The 16763-nt window shown below is 53.5% G+C and overlaps 2 protein-coding genes across 2 annotated transcripts; one reads left to right on the top strand and one right to left on the bottom strand.

Moving 5' to 3' along the window:
* Positions 1-535: 535 nt before the first annotated feature.
* On the top strand, positions 536-4937 carry CCER2 (coiled-coil glutamate rich protein 2). Its single transcript, XM_007996731.3, has 5 exons — positions 536-1846; positions 2075-2115; positions 2274-2361; positions 2844-3364; positions 4593-4937. Exons 1-5 carry the CDS (start codon positions 1786-1788, stop codon positions 4680-4682), a joined length of 801 nt encoding a protein of 266 aa, XP_007994922.3. The 5' UTR covers positions 536-1785; the 3' UTR covers positions 4683-4937.
* An 86-nt stretch (positions 4938-5023) lies between these two features.
* On the bottom strand, positions 5024-16636 carry NFKBIB (NFKB inhibitor beta). Its single transcript, XM_007996724.3, has 6 exons — positions 16373-16636; positions 9877-9982; positions 9461-9794; positions 6602-6690; positions 6252-6512; positions 5024-5185 (listed from the first exon to the last, which is right to left on the bottom strand). Exons 1-6 carry the CDS (start codon positions 16549-16551, stop codon positions 5084-5086), a joined length of 1071 nt encoding a protein of 356 aa, XP_007994915.3. The 5' UTR covers positions 16552-16636; the 3' UTR covers positions 5024-5083.
* Positions 16637-16763: the final 127 nt, after the last annotated feature.

The following is a 16763-nucleotide window of genomic DNA, read 5'->3' on the forward strand; positions in this document are numbered from 1 at the left end:
CTCAGGTAATCCGCCCTCGTTGGCCTCCCAAAGTGCTGGGATTATAGGCATGAGCTACCGTGCCCGGCCTGAGATACTGTATTTTTTATGCATTTCTGCCTTCCTTAATATGTATTGATGTGTGTCAGATACCAGCTCCAGGAGGGCAGGGGTATCCACCAACTGGCTCACTGCTGTAGCCTCAGGTCTAAAAGAGGACCTGGGCCGGGCGCAGTGGCTCAAGCCTGTAATCCCAGCACTTTGGGAGGCCGAGACGGGCGGATCACGAGGTCAGGAGATCGAGACCATCCTGGCTAACACAGTGAAACCCCGTCTCTACTAAAAACACATAAAAAAAACTAGCCGGGCGAGGTGGCGGGCGCCTGTAGTCCCCGCTACTCGGGAGGCTGAGGCAGGAGAATGGCGTAAACCCGGGAGGCGGAGCTTGCAGTGAGCTGAGATCCAGCCACTGCACTCCAGCCCGGGTGACAGAGCAAGACTCCGTCTCAAAAAAAAAAAAAAAAAAAAAAAGAGGACCTGGCATGTAGTAGAGGCTCAATAAAAATGACTGGACTGAAGGTGCTTGGATGTGCGCAGTTCCCAGTACCAGGCACTTCCCTAAATACCATACACACAACTATTTAATCCTCACTGTCACCTGTGGAGTAGGTTGTCACCAACCCTATTTACAGTGAGGAAACAGGTCTTAGAGAAGTTAAGCGGATGTCCTGTGCTGCACGGCCGGCACGTGGTGGAGCTGGGGCTTAGGCCAGAAGCCAACTGCAACCTCTGAGGAGGCAGGTTTATGAGACCCACTCAGCCAAGCATAGTGGCTCACTCACGCCTGTAATTCCAGCACTTCGGAGGCCCGGGTGTGGGGATCATTTGAGGTCAGGAGTTTGAGACCAGCCTGGGCAACATAGCAAGAACCCCTCTCCACAACAAATGAAAAAAAATTACCCTGGCCTGATAGCGCAAGCCTGCAGTCCCACCTGCTCTGGAGGCTGAGGCAGGAGGACCCCTTGAGTCTGAGAGTTTGAGGTTGCAGTGAGTTTTGATTGCGCCACTGCACTCCAGCCTGGGCAACTAACAAGACCTTGTCTCTTAAAGAGAAAGACCTACTCTCTGGATGAGAAAACAGGCCCAGGAAGGGAAGGAGTTGCCTGAGGTCTGTCTGTGAGTGGCTGTCTCTGGGTCCCCATCCAGGTCCACCTGCCAGTGTGGAAGGCGAGTGTACCAGACCATGCTGCTCTGGGAAGAGACCCCCCCAGGCCAGGTATGGCAACTCAGGCCTGTAATCCCAGCACTTTGGGAGGCCCAGACGAGAGGATCACTTGAGCCCAGGAGTCTGAGACCAGCCTGGCCAACAAAATGAAACCCTGCCTCTACAAAAAATAAACAGTATTAGCCAGATACGGTGTGCACGCCTGTGGTCCCAGCTACTTGGGAGGCTGAGGTGGGAGCAGCAGTTGTGTTCAGGAGCCTGCAGTGAGCTGTCATGGCGCCACTGCCCTCCAGCCTGGGCGACAGAGCCAGACCTTGTCTCAAAAAAAAAAAAAAAAAAGGGGGGCCCCCACCCTCCGCGCTGCGCTCCTGGTCGGAAGCCTCGAGGGGAGCGCGTGCAGAACAGAGGCCTCATGAATAATTGAGGGTCTCAGGCAGGCGGCCGCCCCGCAGATGTCGCCCCACCACAGGTGGGGAGGGGGCGGCGGTGACATCACTTCCTCCCCTGCGGGGTCCCCGCATGGCTTATAAGGCACTGCAGCCCTGGCCCGCACAGTACCTTGGACCCGTGGGACGCCCACCATGCCGCCCCGAGGGCCAGCCTCTGCGCTGCTGCTGCTGCTGCTGCTGCTGCTGGGGGCAGGTGAGTGTGGGACCCGCCAGGGGCCGGGGAGCAGGGACTTGGGTCGGAGGGAGTGGGCAGTGCACCCAGCAGAGGCTTTAGGAGCCGAGCCTCCAGCTGGGGACGCTGCACCTGCCAGATGGGATGAGGAGGGGATGTGTGGGGACTGGCATGCCCATGGAGCTGGGGTCGGTACTGGGGACAGCAGCCAGGGTGGCCAAGCCCAGTGCCAGTCTCCTTTCTCCACAGCCACCGCTGCTCCCCTGGCACTGAGACCCTCCAAGGAGGAGGTGAGGAGTGTGGAGCCCTTGCCCTGCCTCACCTAGCTGGGGCCCCGCCCTTCCTGCACAGCCTGCCCCATGATCCCCATGGCCCTCAAACCGGCCGCGCTCCTCCCCATCTCCCCTGCCCTCAACTTCCCCTCTGACCCGGCACCCCTGCCCCCCAGCTGACCCGCTGTCTGGCAGAGGTGGCCACAGAGGTGCTGACCGTGGGCCAGGTCCAGAGAGGACCCTGCACTGCTCTTCTCCACAAGGGTAAGGAGGACCCGGGCCACACTTGCCCTCCGGAGCCCCATCGGACCCGACCTCACCCCAACCAGGGTCCTGCCCAGGTGCCCACATGCTCTCCCACCCGGGCTACCCGGAGGAAGGGGTCCTCATCCCCAGAGCCCGGCTGCCTGGGCCAGCAGGGAACTGCCCAGCATTCACACCTGACAGAGTCTGGCCACCAGCTCCACCCTTGTGGCTCCCTGCAGAGGGACCGGACGGGGCAGGGAACGTCCCCTCCCAGGTAGGATGAAACAGGACCCTCCCCTTCCAGTCTGGGCAGCGCCCCTGTGAGACTTCAGGCAGGCCCCAGAACTCTTTAAGGCCTTAGTTTCCCAATTCGAACTGCTGACCTGAGGTGATCAGCCGTCTCGGCCTCCCTAAGTGCTGAGATGACAGGCGTGAGCCTCCATGCCCGGCCTCAGTTTCCCAACTGGATGCTTGGAGAGTGTCCTTTCCCTTTCTGCCAGAGATGTGCGGGACAGAGCCCCATGGCTGTGCACCCACTGAGGAGAAAGGCCTGCTGCTTGGGGATTTCAAGAAGCAGGAGGCTGGGAAGACGAGGTCCAGCCAGGAGGTGAGGGATGAGGAAAAGGAGGAGGTGGCAGAGAGGACCCACAAGTCCGAGGTCCAGGAACAAGCCATCCATGAGCAAGGGCACCGCCAGCTCCACCGGGAGGAGGACGAGGAGGACGAGAAGGAGCAGAGGAAGAGGGGGCCCATGGAGACCTTCGAGGACCTGTGGCAGCGGCATCTAGAGAATGGAGGGGACCTCCAGAAGCGGGTGGCAGAGAAGGCCAGCGACGAAGAGACGGCCCAGTTCCAGGCAGAGGAGAAGGGGGTGCGGGTGCTGGGCGGGGACCGCAGCCTATGGCAGGGGGCCGAGAGAGGCGGAGGAGAGAGGCACGAGGACTCACCCCACCACCACCACCACCACCACCAGCCAGGGGCTGAGCCCAGGCAGGAGGAGAAGGAGGCTTCGGAGAGAGAGGTGAGTAGGGGGATGGAGGAGGAACACCAAAACAGTGTGGAGGCGGGGTTGACAATGGTCAGTGGAGTTACAACTCAGCAGCCACCCGTGCTGGCCCTGCACCACCAGATCCATCACTAGTGGATCTCAGTGGCCAAGACTGACACCAGGACTGGGTAACAACTTCCGTGCAAGGCCTCTGCCTCATACTTCCATACTACCGTATGGACTACAGCAACCAAGATGGTGCCATTATTGCACAGAAGCAAGCCACCGTCACTAGCAAGTTGGCCACCATGAAAAGTGGCTGCTGTGCCTGCTTCACTAGGTGACAGATAGATACCATTGCTGGGTCATGGTAAACAAGGTGTCATCATGATTGGTGGTACCAATAACAGGCTGGGCATGGTGGCTCACACCTGTAATCCTAGGGAGGGGTAATCCTTTCAGAGGCCAAGGTGGGAGAATCCCTTGAGGCCAGGAGTTCGAGACCAGCCTGGGCAACATAGGGAAACCCTGACTCTACAAATAATTTAAGAAATTAGCCAGGCATGATGGCGCACGCCTGGTCCCAGCTCTCAGGAGGCTGAGGTGGTACGATTGCTTGAACCCAGGCGGTTGAGGCTGCATTGAGCCATGATTGTGCCACAGCACTCCCGCCTGGGCAACACAGCAAAGCCGTCTTTAAAAATAAATAAGGCTGGGCCTAGTGGCTCACGCCTGCAATCCCAGCACTTTGGGAGGCTGAGGCGGGTGGATCACCTAAGGTCAACAGTTCGAGACCAGCCTGGCCAACATGTTGAAACCTCATCTCTACTAAAAATACAAAAAATCAGCCAGGCGTTGGTGGTGTGAGCCTGTAATCCCAGCTACTCGGGAGGCTGAGGCAAGGCAGGAGAATTGCTTGAACCCAGGAGGTGGAGGTTACAGTGAGCCGAGATCGTGCCACTGCACTCCAGCCTGGGTGACAGAGCGAGACTCCGTCTTAAAAATAAAGTGCCGTCACATCACAAGGTGCCCATCCCAGGCACCTTTGCCAGTCCCAAGCCACTGCTGTTGGCTGTGGTCACATTAGCCAGCACCTCTTCCGGGGTTACAGCAGTCAGGATGGTCACCATCGCAGTCCACGACGATCAGAACGACTGCTGCTGGATGCCACTATGAGAACCCACATGGCCCACAATCACAGTGACCGAGGTGGCCTGCCTTTGAAGGTGGGTGCTGACCACCCCATTTCTGACCCCACCAGGAACAGGAGGTGGAGCGGCTGGAGCACTTGAGAGACGAACTGAAGAAGGTGACAGAGACGCTGGGGGAGCAGCTCAGGAGGGAAGGCTGAACCCTGCCTCAGGCCCTCCTTCCTCCCCACACACCCTGTGGCTTAGGACTGTTGACCCCAAAGCCTCCACCTCACCTAGCACCTCACGCCACCCCTACCCAAGGAGGGGAGGAGATGGGCGTGCCTTGGAAACACACCCAAGGAGGGGAGTCTGAGCTGGGCAGGGACTGGGCTCAGCCCCGACTGAGGAAGCACCCCCACACCTACGCACTCCCACCCCAACCCTTCTGAGTGAATAAAGCACAAAGAAACGCAGCCTGCCTCCGTGAACAGCACTTGATGTGACAGGGACGGGCCCCAGAAGGACCCAGAGGATGGGAAGACGAGATCAGTCTGGCCTCTGGTTGTCAGAACGGGGGTTTTATTTATTAAATTGAAAATTATATTAACAATGAAATGAATCAGACGGGGCCGGGGTCGTCAGGAAGAGGTTTTGAGGCTGGGGTAGGAGGCAGCCGGGTCTGGCTGCGGCCGCTGTGAACCACAATGTCGTCGTATTCATCCTGGGGGCAAAGGGGACCAGGCAGAGGGGCTCAGGTGGCTGTCACTTTGCCCGCCACCCATGTCCTCATAGAGCACCCTAAGAATTGGGTCTTGCCTCAAAGCCCAAGTTTCCCCACTCCTGGCTAAACCTCCCAGTTTCCTAGCTCTCAGAACTCCATTTTCTTTTCTTCTCTCTTTTTTTTTGAAATGGAGTCTCGCTCTGTAACCCAGGCTGGAGTGCAATGGTGCGATCTAGGTTCACTGCAACCTCCGCCTCCCAGGTTCAAGCGATTCTCCTACCTCAGCCTCCCAAGTAGCTGGGATTACAGGCATGCGCCACCACGCCCAGCTAATTTTTGTATTTTTAGTAGAGACGGGGTCCTGCCACATTGGCCAGGCTGGTCTCGAACTCCTGACCTTGTCATCCACCTGCCTCGGCCTCCCAAAGTGCTGGGATTACAGGCGTGAGCCACCACACCCAGCCAGCACTCCATTTTCAAGGTCACTTCTACAGACCAATTTCTAGCTCAGCCGTCACTCCAGTGTTTCGGCAACTGAGGTGGCCCTCCTCCACCCCTTCTCTCTGCCTTTACCCAAATTCCTCCACACCCATCATTTAGCACCGCGCCTTGCCCAAGGTTGCATCCGTATAGCTGGGTTCTCTGACTCTCTCTCTCCCCACCGCTGGCGTGGGTCCTGCCCCACCACTGCTGGTGTTCAAATCACTGCCACGCAACGTTGTCTTTTCACAGCCTGAGATCTCCAACTCCTGCTCCCTAAAATCACCGCTGGTGCTGCCACCCACCCCCGCTTGTGTTCCCCAATCACTGCAACCAAGGTCGTTTCTCCACCCCTGCCTGAGTTCTACCTTTGCCACTGTCTTAGTTTTTCAGTCACTTCTGCCCAAGCTCTTCCCACCACCCCTGTCCAGGTCTCTCCTGGCTAGTGCCCCGTGTCACTGGCCGCTGCTGCCTGAGTTCTCTAACAGCAGCCCAAGGTCGGTGCCTAATGATCTTCTCCGGCTTCTGGCCTGCCGGTCTATCCTGAACCCCCAGCTGGGCTGCCCTGTCTCTCCTCCTGACTCACGCCCTCGTCTCCGCTGTCGCTGTCGCTACTGCTGCTGCAGGGGCCGGGTTTGTCGTCCTCGCCCTCAGGCTCAGGGGCTCCGTGTGCACGGAGGAGGCGGGCGAGGATGGGGCTGGGCCGGAGCATGGCACTGCCCAGTGGGGTACGGCCACCGTACATGCGGGCGACAGGGTTTGCGCCTGCCCTCAGGAGAAGCTCCAGTACATCGGCCGCCTGGGCCTCCACTGCCAAGTGCAGAGGGCTCCGGCCGCACGTGGGCTCCTGTGGGGGAGCAGCAGAAAGGTCAGAGGGCCCGAAGAGGGGATAAGCCCCCTCCCGCCGACGGCACCTTCCCCCAGGTTGGGGCTCACCGGTTTGTTGAGGTCAGCTCCAGCATCTCGGAGCAGCCGAACCATCTCCACATCTTTGTGTATAACGGCCACATGGAGTGGGGTGTGGCCTGGGGACAGAGTGATTGGTGTCAGATGAGGTGAGGGGTCCCCCCTGTGCTTTGATCCTGAGGGAGGGTCACGTGGCCTGAGGGTGATCAGGTTTGGGGGCTGGTTCCTGAATTCTTGGGTATGGCAAAGAGGTACCTGGGTCCTGTCTCGGATGGCCTGAGCTTGCTGGCAAGTGCTAGTGCCTGGGTTGTTCGAAGCCCGGGGCCCGTGGGTAAAGAGCCTGGGCTCTGTGGACAGGGGGTCTGGATTTTGGGGCCAGGTGTAGACCCAAGTCTCTGCTCTTACTTCACAAAGGACCTGAGCTGGCATGCTGGCTCACATCTGTCATTCCAGCACTTTGAGAGGCCAAAGCAAGAGGATCACTTGAGCCCAGCAGTTCAAGAAGCAGCCTGGGCAACATGGCAAGACCGCGTCTCTACTAAAAATAAAAAATAAAGGCTGGACACGGTGGCTCACGCCTGTAATCCCAGCACTGTGGGAGGCCGAGGCAGGCAGATCATTTGAGGTCAGGAGTTCCAGACCAGCCTGGCCAACATGGTGAAACCCTGTCTCCACTAAAAATACAAAAATTAGCTGGGCCTGGTGGCACATGCCTGTAATCCCAGCTACTCAGAAGGCTGAGGCAGGAGAATGGTGTGAACCCGGGAGGCGGAGCTTGCAGTGAGCCGAGATAGCACCACTGCACTCCAGCCTTGGTGACGAGCAAAACTCCATCTCAAGGAAGAAAGAATAGGCCGGGCATGGTGGCTCACACTTATAATCCCAGCACTTTGGGAAGCTGAGGCGGGAGGATCACGAGGTCAGGAGACTGAGGCCATCCTAACACGGTGAAACCCCGTCTCTACTAAAAATACAAAAAAATAGGCCGGGCGCAGTGGCTCAAGTCTGTAATCCCAGCACTTTGGGAGGCTGAGACAGGTGGATCACGAGGTCAGGAGATCGAGACCATCCTGGCTAACACGGTGAAACCCGGTCTCTACTAAAAAAATACAAAAAACTAGCTGGGCATGGTGGCGGGCGCCTGTAGTCCCAGCTACTCAGGAGGCTGAGGCAGGAGAATGGCGTAAACTCGGGAGGCGGAGCTTGCAGTGAGCTGAGATCCAGCCACTGCACTCCAGCCTGGGCAACGGAGCGAGACTCTGTCTCAAAAAAAAAAAAAAACAACAACAAAAAAAAATAGCCAGGCGTGGTGGCACCAGGTGTGGTGGCACATGCCTGTAGCCCCAGCTACTCAGGAGGCTGAGGCAAAAGAATCGCTTGAAACCGGGAGGCAGAGGTTGCAGTGAGCTAAGATCACACCACTGCACTCCAGCCTGGGCAATAGAGCAAGACTCTGTCTCAAAAAAACAAACAACAAAAAAAGAATAAACAATAAATAAAAAATTAGCCAAGTGTGGTGGTGCACACCTGTAGTCCCAGCTACCTGGAAGTCTGAGACCAGAGGATCATTTAAGTGCAGATCAAGGGTGCAGCACACTGTGATGGTGTCACTGCACTCCAGCCTGGGTGACAGTGAGATCATCTTTAAAACAAACTTAAATTGGCCGGGCACAGTGGCTCACACCTGTAATCCCAGCACTTTGGGAGGCTGAAGCAGGCAGATCATGAGGTGAGGAGATCCAGCCCATTCTGGCTAACATGGTGAAACCCCGTCTCTACTAAAAATACAAAAAATTAGCTGGGTGTGGTAGTGGGCACCTGTAGTCCCAGCTACTCGGGAGGCTGAGGCAGGAGAATCGCATGAACCTGGGAGGTAGGGTTTGCAGTGAGCCAAGATAGTGCCACTGCCCTCCAGCCTGGGTGACAGAGCGAGACTCCACGTCAAAAAAAAAAAAAAAAAAAACCTTAAATTAAGGTTGCTGCCCAGGCACGGTGGCTCACACTTACAATCCCAGCACTTTGGGAGGCCGTGGTGGGCAGATCACCTGAGGCCAGGAGTTCAAGACCAGCCTGGTCAACATGGTAAAACCCCGTCTCCACTAAAAATACAAAAATAAGCTGGGCATGGTAGCATATGCCTGTAATCCCTGTAATCCCAGCTACTCAGGAGGCTGAGGCAGGAGAATCATCTGAACCTGGGAGGTGGAGGTTGCAGTGAGCCAAGATGGCGCCACTATACTCCAACCTGGGCAACAGAGTGAGACTCTGTCTCAAAAAAAAAAAAAGGGTACCAAGTAGCTGAAAAGCCTGTGACCTGCGGGTGAGAGGTAGGCCCTGAACACTGGGTCCTGAATGACCTCAGTCCATCTGAGGAGGGGTCTGGTCTCAGGTGGCTGGGCTTATAGGCAGGGGAACAGAAACTTGGATGTTAGGGCTGTGGGCAGATGAGCCCTTCTTCCCATGAGGCTGAGGAGGGCTGTCTCTGAACCCTGCTGCCCATCGCTGGGAACCTGGGGCCAGAGTTTCACAGAGGGCCTGAGCTCTGCATTCCCTGGTCCTGGGTGGGGTAGGGATCCCAGCTGCAATACATTCTGCAGGTGGGGAGCCTGGGGGCCCAGCAACTGGATCCTGGCAGCTCTGGGTCTGTGGGTGACAGGTCTGCATTCCAAGTGACCTGGGGCCTCCAGGTGGGCGTCCTGGGTCCTACATATCCAATTCGCAATCATCTGGACCCTGAGTGGAGGTCCCTGGTCCCAGTGTCTGGGCTCCTGAAGCCTAGGTATGATTTCCCAAGGAGCTCGGTCTCGAATCAGGGAAGCTGAGCCCAGGGCCAGGTGCTCTCGCCTCGCCCGGCAGCTGAGTCCTTCCCTGAGGATGCACGACCCTCACCCTCGTAGTTTTCAGCCTCCAGCTGCAGCTTCCAGTCCTCCTCACTCTCCTCTTCTTCCTTCTCCAAGTCGGAATCGGGGTACAAGGCGACAGGGGTGTGGTTGGTGTCGGGAGTATGGTCAGGGCCCTGAGCGAGGGAGGTGTCGGGGGCTTCCCTGGGGCGCCGGGGGCGGGGCTGAAGCAGGACACGGGCACAGGCATGTGCTCCCACACGGCAGGCCAGGTGCAGCGCCGTGTGGCCCCTACGCTCCGCCACGCACAGCCCGGCGCCTGCTGCATACAGCTTCTCCACCGTGGATGCCTCCCCCAGGATGGCTGCCAGGTGCAGGGCCGTCTGCAGAAGCAGAGGACAGGCGGTAGGGAGTCACACTGGGAACCCTGGACCCCAAGCCCTACACCATCCCCTCGTGGCTCACCTGGCCTAGGTCATTCTGCAGGTCCATGTACTCAGTGCCAGCTGAGAAGCCTAGAAGAAAATCCAGGAAGGGTTCATGCTGATGAATCACAGCCAAGTGCAGTGCCCTGGGGACAAAGACCGGGGGTCAGAGGGCAAAGTTCAAGTCCGCTTGCATTCCTTCATTCGACAAACATGGGGCGCCTACTGTATGCTAGGCCTTGTGACCACAGTTCCCAGAATCTCCTGTCAGCTATCTGGGAGGTCAGAGGTCAGAGTTTCATCAGCAAATTCGTGGAATCAATGTTTATTCAGTGGGATTTCCACTTCTGCCCAAGATGAAGTAACATGGACCAGAATCCCCTCCCAAGTGAAACAAACAAGCAAACAAGAATCAGACGAAATACAGTATATGAAGTAACAGTGTTGAAGACACTGGACATCGTGCAGTGAATCACAGTGACCCCTGAAAGACAGGAAACACGAGGTGGGCCCCACACTTGACTGCCACAGTTTATCGTCTTGAGAGAGAGTCAAAGCCACGGTGCAGAGAAGCCAAGCAGAGCCCATCAGGCTGTCTGAGGTCAGGAGATGGACCTGGAGGAAGAGTCTGTGGAGACCAGGGTGGCTAGTCATAGGACAGAGTACAAAACAAAGAGAGTTGCCAAAGGAGAGATTCCTGGGGGAGGTTCTCTTGTGTATTCGGGAGAATATGGATCAGCCATGCCCATGAGTCTGTGGGGATGGGAAAACCATCCAAAAGGATTTCAGAAAAGTGCTTGTTACTCACACAGGGCCAGGAACAGTGAGTGTTCCCACCAGCCAGGCTGGAAAAACATAATCGCAGGCTATTGGGTGGGATATTCAGGAAGGTCTTGCCTCAATAGTGGGGAATTAATTAGCTGCAGATGGGGTACTGCCCAACACTCACCTAACAAACCATAAAAGCAAAACTTGACTCAAACTATTACTTCTGAGTAATTTAATTCCACCCCAGAATAATATTCAAGAATATTTATAGGAATACAGAACTATCCAGACTAACAAGGTAAAATTCACAATGTTGGCCGGGCACGGTGGCTCACACCTGTAATCCCAGCACTTTGGGAGGCCAAGGTGGGTGGATCATGAGGTCAGGAGATCGAGACCATCCTGGCCAACACGGTGAAACCCCATCTCTACTAAAAATACAAAAAATTAGCTGGGCATGGTGGCGGGCGCCTGTAGTCCCAGCTACTCGGGAGGCTGAGGCAGGAGAATGGTGTGAACCCAGGAGGCGGAGCTTGCAGTGAGCAGAGATCGCACCACTGCACTCCAGCCTGGGCGACAGAGCAAGACTCCGTCTCAAAAAAAAAAAAAAAAAAAAAAAAAAAAAAAAATTCACCATGTCTGGCACCTAACCGAAGATTATCAGGCATGTAAAGAAGCAGGAAAATATGATCCATAATAGGAACCATCAATCAATTGAAACTGACCCAGAAATGACACAGATGTTAGAATTTGCAAACAAGAATATTAAAACAGTTCATTACGCCGGGCACGGTGGCTCACACCTGTAATCCCAGCACTTTGGGACGCTGAGACAGGTGGATCACTTGAGGTCAGAAGTTTGAGACCAACGTGGCCAACACGATGAGACCCTGTCTCTACAAAAAACACAAAAAAAATTAGCCAGGCATGGTGGCACGTGCCTGTAATCCCAGCTACTCAGGAGGCTGAGGCAGGACAATCACTTGAACTGGAGAGGTGGAGCTTGCAGTGAGCCGAGATCGTGCTACTGCACTCCAGCCTGGGCGACAGAGTGAGACTCCGTCTCAAATAATAATAATAAAATAAAATAAAGTTATTTTACTCTATGTGAAATGACATAATTTCACTTTAAGGTAGCCATGATAACTTAAAGTTGTAAACTATCAACCCTGCAGCAGGAGTCAGCAAACTTTTTCTGTAAGGAGCCTGATAACTATTTTAGTCTTTGTAGGTCAATGATTTTTCTTTTTGTTTTTGTTTGTTTGTTTGTTTCTGTTTTTGTTTTGTTTTTTTGAGATGGAGTCTCACTCTGCTGCCCAGGCTGGAGTGCAGTGGCGTGATCTTGGCTCACTGTAACCTCCGCCTCCCAGGTTCAAGCGATTCTCCTGCCTCCCAATTAGCTGGGACTACAGGCGCCTGCCACCATGCCCAGCTAATTTTTTGCATTTTCAGTAGAGATGGGGTTTCACCGTGTTAGCCAGGATGGTCTCGATCACCTGACCTCGTGATCTGCCCACCTCAGCCTCCCAACATGCTGGGATTACAGGCGTCAGCCACTGAGCCCAGCAGTCATATGGTTTATTTTGACTACTCGACTCTGCTGTGTCAGTATGTAAATGAATAAGCTAGCTTGCATTCCAAAAGAACTTTATTTATGGAGCTTGAAATATGAATTTTATATATTTTCACTTGCCATATAATATTATCCTTCTTTTGCTTTTTAGAAACTGTTTAAAAATGTTAAGACCGGCCGGGCACGGTGGCTCAAGCCTGTAATCCCAGCACTTTGGGAGGCTGAGACGGGCAGATCACGAGGTCAGGAGATCAAGACCATCCTGGCTAACACGGTGAAACCCCGTCTCTACTAAAAAAATACAAAAAGTCTAGCCGGGCGAGGTGGCGGGTGCCTGTAGTCCCAGCTACTCGAGAGGCTGAGGCAGGAGAATGGCGTAAACCCGGGAGGCGGAGCTTGCAGTGAGCTGAGATCCGGCCACTGCACTCCAGCCTGGGCGGCAGAGCGAGACTCCATCTCAAAAAAAAAAAAAAAAAAGTTTGCCAGGCATGGTGGCATGTGCCTGTGGTCCTAGCTACTCAGTAGGCTGAGGTGCAAGGATCACTTGAGCCAGGAGGTCGTGGCTACAGTAAGCCATGATCATGCCACTGCACTCCAGCCTGGGTGACAGAGCAAGACCTTGCCTCAAAAAAAAAAAAGGGTAGAGATTGTTAGATTGAATAAAAAAGCAAAGGCCAGGGGTGGTGGCTCATGCCTATAATCCTAGCACTTTAGGAGGCTGAGGCAGGTGGATTGCTTCAGCCCAGGCATTCAAGATAAGCCTGGGCAACATAGCAAGATCCTGTCTCTATTAAAAAGAAAGCAAAACCCAATTATACATGGTCTACAAGAAACACCCTTTAGATATAAATAAATTACCCAGACATGGTGGAGCAAACCTGTAGTCCTAGCTACTTGGGAGGTTGGGGTAGGGGGATGGCTTGGTAGGAGTTCAAGACTGCAGTGAGCCATGATTGAGACACTGTATCGAGCCTAGGTAAGACCCTGTTAATAGGCAGGCAGGCAGGTAGGTAGGTAGGTAGATAGATAGATAGATAGATAGATAGAGATAGACAGAGATAGACAGAGATAGATAGAGAGAGAGAGAGAGAGATACAGATGATAGATAGATAGACAGACAGACAGAAATACAAATATTTTTAGGCCAGGTGTGGTGGCTCACACCTGTAATCCCAGCACATTGGGAGGCTGAGGTGGGTGGATCACTTTAAGTCAGGAGTTCGAGACCAGCCTGGCCAACATGGTGAAATCCCATCTCTGCTAAAAACACAAAAATTAGCCGGATGTGGTGGTGCACGCCTGTAATCCCTGCTACGCGGAAGGCTGAAACATGAGAATTGCTTGAACCTGGGAGGCAGAGGTTGCAGCAAACCGAGATCATTCCACTGTACTACAGCTTTGGTGACAGAGCAAGACTCCAGTCTCAATAAAAAAGAAAAAGAAAAAAAATACTGAATTAGGCCGGGTGTGGTGGCTCATGCCTGTAATCCCAGCACTTTGGGAGGCCAAGGTGGGCAGAACATTTGAGGTAAGGAGTTTGAGACCAGCCTGGCCAACATGGTGAAACCCTGCCTCTACCAAAAAATTACAAAACTTATCCGGGGGTGGTGGCACACCCCTGTAATCCCAACTACTCAGGAGGCTGAGGCAGGAGAATCACTTGAACCCAGGAGGACAAGGTTGCAGTGAGCGGAAACTGTGCCACTGCACTCCAGCCTGGGCGACAGAGTGAGACTCCAACTCAAAAAAATAACAAAGCATACTGAATTAAATAAAAATAAAAATACAACATACCAGAATTTGAGAGATATCGCTAAAACAATATTGCTAAACAATAGTCAGGAGCAAATTTATAGCACTCAATACCTATACTGGAAAAGAGGAAAAAAGAAAGGTCTCAAATCAATGATCTCAACTTTCACCTTAAGAAACTACAAAAAGAAGAACAAACTAAAGCCAAAGTAAGCAGAAGAATGAACATAATAAAAGTCAGAACAGCCTGGCATGGTGGCTCATGCCTGCAATCCCAGCACTTTGGGAGGCTGAGGCAGGCAGATCACGGGGTCAAGAGTTCGAGACCAGCCTGGCCAACATGGTGAAACCCCATCTCTACTAAAAACACAAAAATTAGCCAGGCATGGTGGTGTGCGCCTGTAATCCCAGCTACTCAAGAGACTAAGGCAGGAGAGGCCGGGCGCGGTGGCTCAAGCCTGTAATCCCAGCACTTTGGGAGGCCGAGATGGGTGGATCATGAGGTCAGGAGATCGAGACCATCCTGGCTAACACGGTGAAACCCCGTCTCTACTGAAAAATACAAAAAGCTAGCCAGGCGAGGTGGCGGACGCTTGTAGTCCCAGCTACTCGGGAGGCTGAGGCAGGAGAATGGCTTAAACCCGGGAGGCGGAGCTTGCAGTGAGCTGAGATCCGGCCACTGCACTCCAGCCTGGGCGACAGAGCGAGACTCCGTCTCAAAAAAAAAAAAAAAAAAAAAAAGAGACTAAGGCAGGAGAATCGCTTTAACCTGGGAGGCGGAGGTTGTGGTAAGCTAAGATCGCGCCATTGCACTCCAGCCTGGGTGACAGAGCGAAACTCCATCTCAAAAAATAAATACATACATACATACATGTTTAAAAAATTAGCCAGGCATGGTGGTGGGCACCTGTAATCCCAGCTACTGGGGAGGTTGAGGCAGGAGAATTGCTTGAACCCAGGAGATGGAGGTTGCAGTGAGTCAACATGGTGCCACTGCACTCCAGCTTGGGCGACAGAGTGAAACTCCATTTCAAAAAAAAAAAAAACCGGCCGGGCGCAGTGGCTCAAGTCTGTAATCCCAGCACTTTGGGAGGCCGAGATGGCGGATCACGAGGTCAGGAGATCGAAACCATCCTGGCTAACACAGTGAAACCCCGTCTCTACTAAAAAATACAAAAAACTAGCCAGGTGAGGTGGCGGGCGCCGGTAGTCCCAGCTACTGGGGAGGCTGAGGCAGGAGAATGGCTTAAACCCGGCAGGCGGAGCTTGCAGTGAGCTGAGATCCAGCCACTGCACTCCAGCCTGGGCGACAGAGCGAGACTCCATCTCAAAAAAAAAAGCCAGAACAGAGACCAATTAAATAGAAAGTAAAAAAAAAAAAAAAGAAACCAAAATTAAGTAATGAAATGTAATGAAAATTAACAAGACTATAAAGCTGGTTCTTTGAAAAGATAAATATTTATTCAGTGCCTCCTGGGTCAGGCACTGCTTGCATCACTGGGCATACAGCAGTAAACACAACAGACAAAAAACCCAGTACAGTCCCTCATCTGGGCTTTGCAACTGCAGTTCCTTCTCCCTGAAATGCTCTTATCCTGTTTATCTATTGCCTCATTTTCCTGCTTTATTTTTCTCCAAAACCTCTGACTTTATTTCCTTCTCTTACTTTCTATGTTTCTTTCTTTCTGCGTGTCTTTCTTTGTTTCTTCCTGTCTTTCTGTTTCTTTCCTTCCTTGCGGTCTTATCTGTTTATTTAGCTCCACTAAAATGTATGCTCCACAAGCGCTTAAGTTTTTGTCTGTTTTCTCCACTGCCTTTATCACTAGCACCTAAAACGGAACCTGGAACGTGGTACTATGTAAAGAATATTTGTTTAACAGATGAATCCTTGGTCTCGTGGAGCTTACATTCTTTTTTTCTATTTTCCTATTTTTCTTTTTTTTTTTTTTTACTTTAATTAGGAATTCAACATAGAAGAGCTTACATTCTCTCTCTTTGAATTTAAGATTTGAAGAACCCTGCTCAGAAGACAGGATCTTAGAGTCAGGGACCAAGCATTAATCTTGGAAATCAAACTCTATGGCTCAAATCAGGAACTAAGAATCAAAGATCATATTTGGAGGTTAGAAGTGAGGAGAAGCCACAGTTCTAACAAAAGTCTCAGGACTGGAGTCAGGTTTGGGTATCAGTGGATACAATGTGGATTCCAGGAGCTGAGAATCATAGTTCAAGAAAAGAAGGTCAGAATTGATTGGGTGAGGATCATAGCTGGATAGCAGATTGGTTTTGTTAAAAGTTAGGACTCGGGGGTTAGAGGTCAGGAAGTTCAGCATCGGAAGTCAGATTTAGGAGTGTGAGGTTAGGAAGCCTCAGGGATCAGACACTAATGAAGAATCAGATGCTGGGTCCTAGGGCTCCGTTTGGCAGCCTAAAGTTCACTCACGTGTCCCCATCCTCAGTGACGTAGCCGAAGACGAGGGGAGCCCACGAAAGCCCCGGGCCCAGCTCCGCGCCCAATCCCGGTCCTCCAGGGGCCGCTGCGTCCGGACCCAGGGAGCCGAGGCCGCTGTCGCACCATTCATCTGCGTCGGCAGCTTTTCCCAAGCACGCGACCCCAGCCATGGCCCCCGCCACCTCAGGAGCCCCTCGCAGTCGCCCGCCTGTAGCTGGGCTTTGCCGGGAGTTCTGGCGCTTCCGCCCTGCGGGAAATTCCCCACCACGCCCCCTGATTCATCCAATGATAATATGTTGAATCGCTCACACCCGCCCCCGTGCCGCATGCTGACCAATCAGAGTATTCGAGAGGTCTACGACTCTCTAGCCGTTCCCACATT

Source organism: Chlorocebus sabaeus, chromosome 6 (assembly GCF_047675955.1).
Source record: "Chlorocebus sabaeus isolate Y175 chromosome 6, mChlSab1.0.hap1, whole genome shotgun sequence".
NCBI lineage: Eukaryota > Metazoa > Chordata > Mammalia > Primates > Cercopithecidae > Chlorocebus > Chlorocebus sabaeus.

What these genes read in the sequence shown, in the direction of transcription:
- CCER2 (XM_007996731.3), top strand. Translation starts at nt 1,786, where the DNA reads ATGCCGCCCCGAGGGCCAGCCTCTGCGCTGCTGCTGCTGCTGCTGCTG. An exon ending in CACTGCTCTTCTCCACAAGG is followed by an intron (nt 2,362 to 2,843) that starts GTAAGGAGGACC and finishes CCTTTCTGCCAG; the next exon opens with AGATGTGCGGGACAGAGCCC. An exon ending in AGGAGGCTTCGGAGAGAGAG is followed by an intron (nt 3,365 to 4,592) that starts GTGAGTAGGGGG and finishes TGACCCCACCAG; the next exon opens with GAACAGGAGGTGGAGCGGCT.
- NFKBIB (XM_007996724.3), bottom strand. Translation starts at nt 16,551, where the DNA reads ATGGCTGGGGTCGCGTGCTTGGGAAAAGCTGCCGACGCAGATGAATGG. An exon ending in GGAGGCTGAAAACTACGAGG is followed by an intron (nt 6,691 to 9,460) that starts GTGAGGGTCGTG and finishes CTCTGTCCCCAG; the next exon opens with GCCACACCCCACTCCATGTG. An exon ending in GCGACAGCGGAGACGAGGGC is followed by an intron (nt 5,186 to 6,251) that starts GTGAGTCAGGAG and finishes CTTTGCCCCCAG; the next exon opens with GATGAATACGACGACATTGT.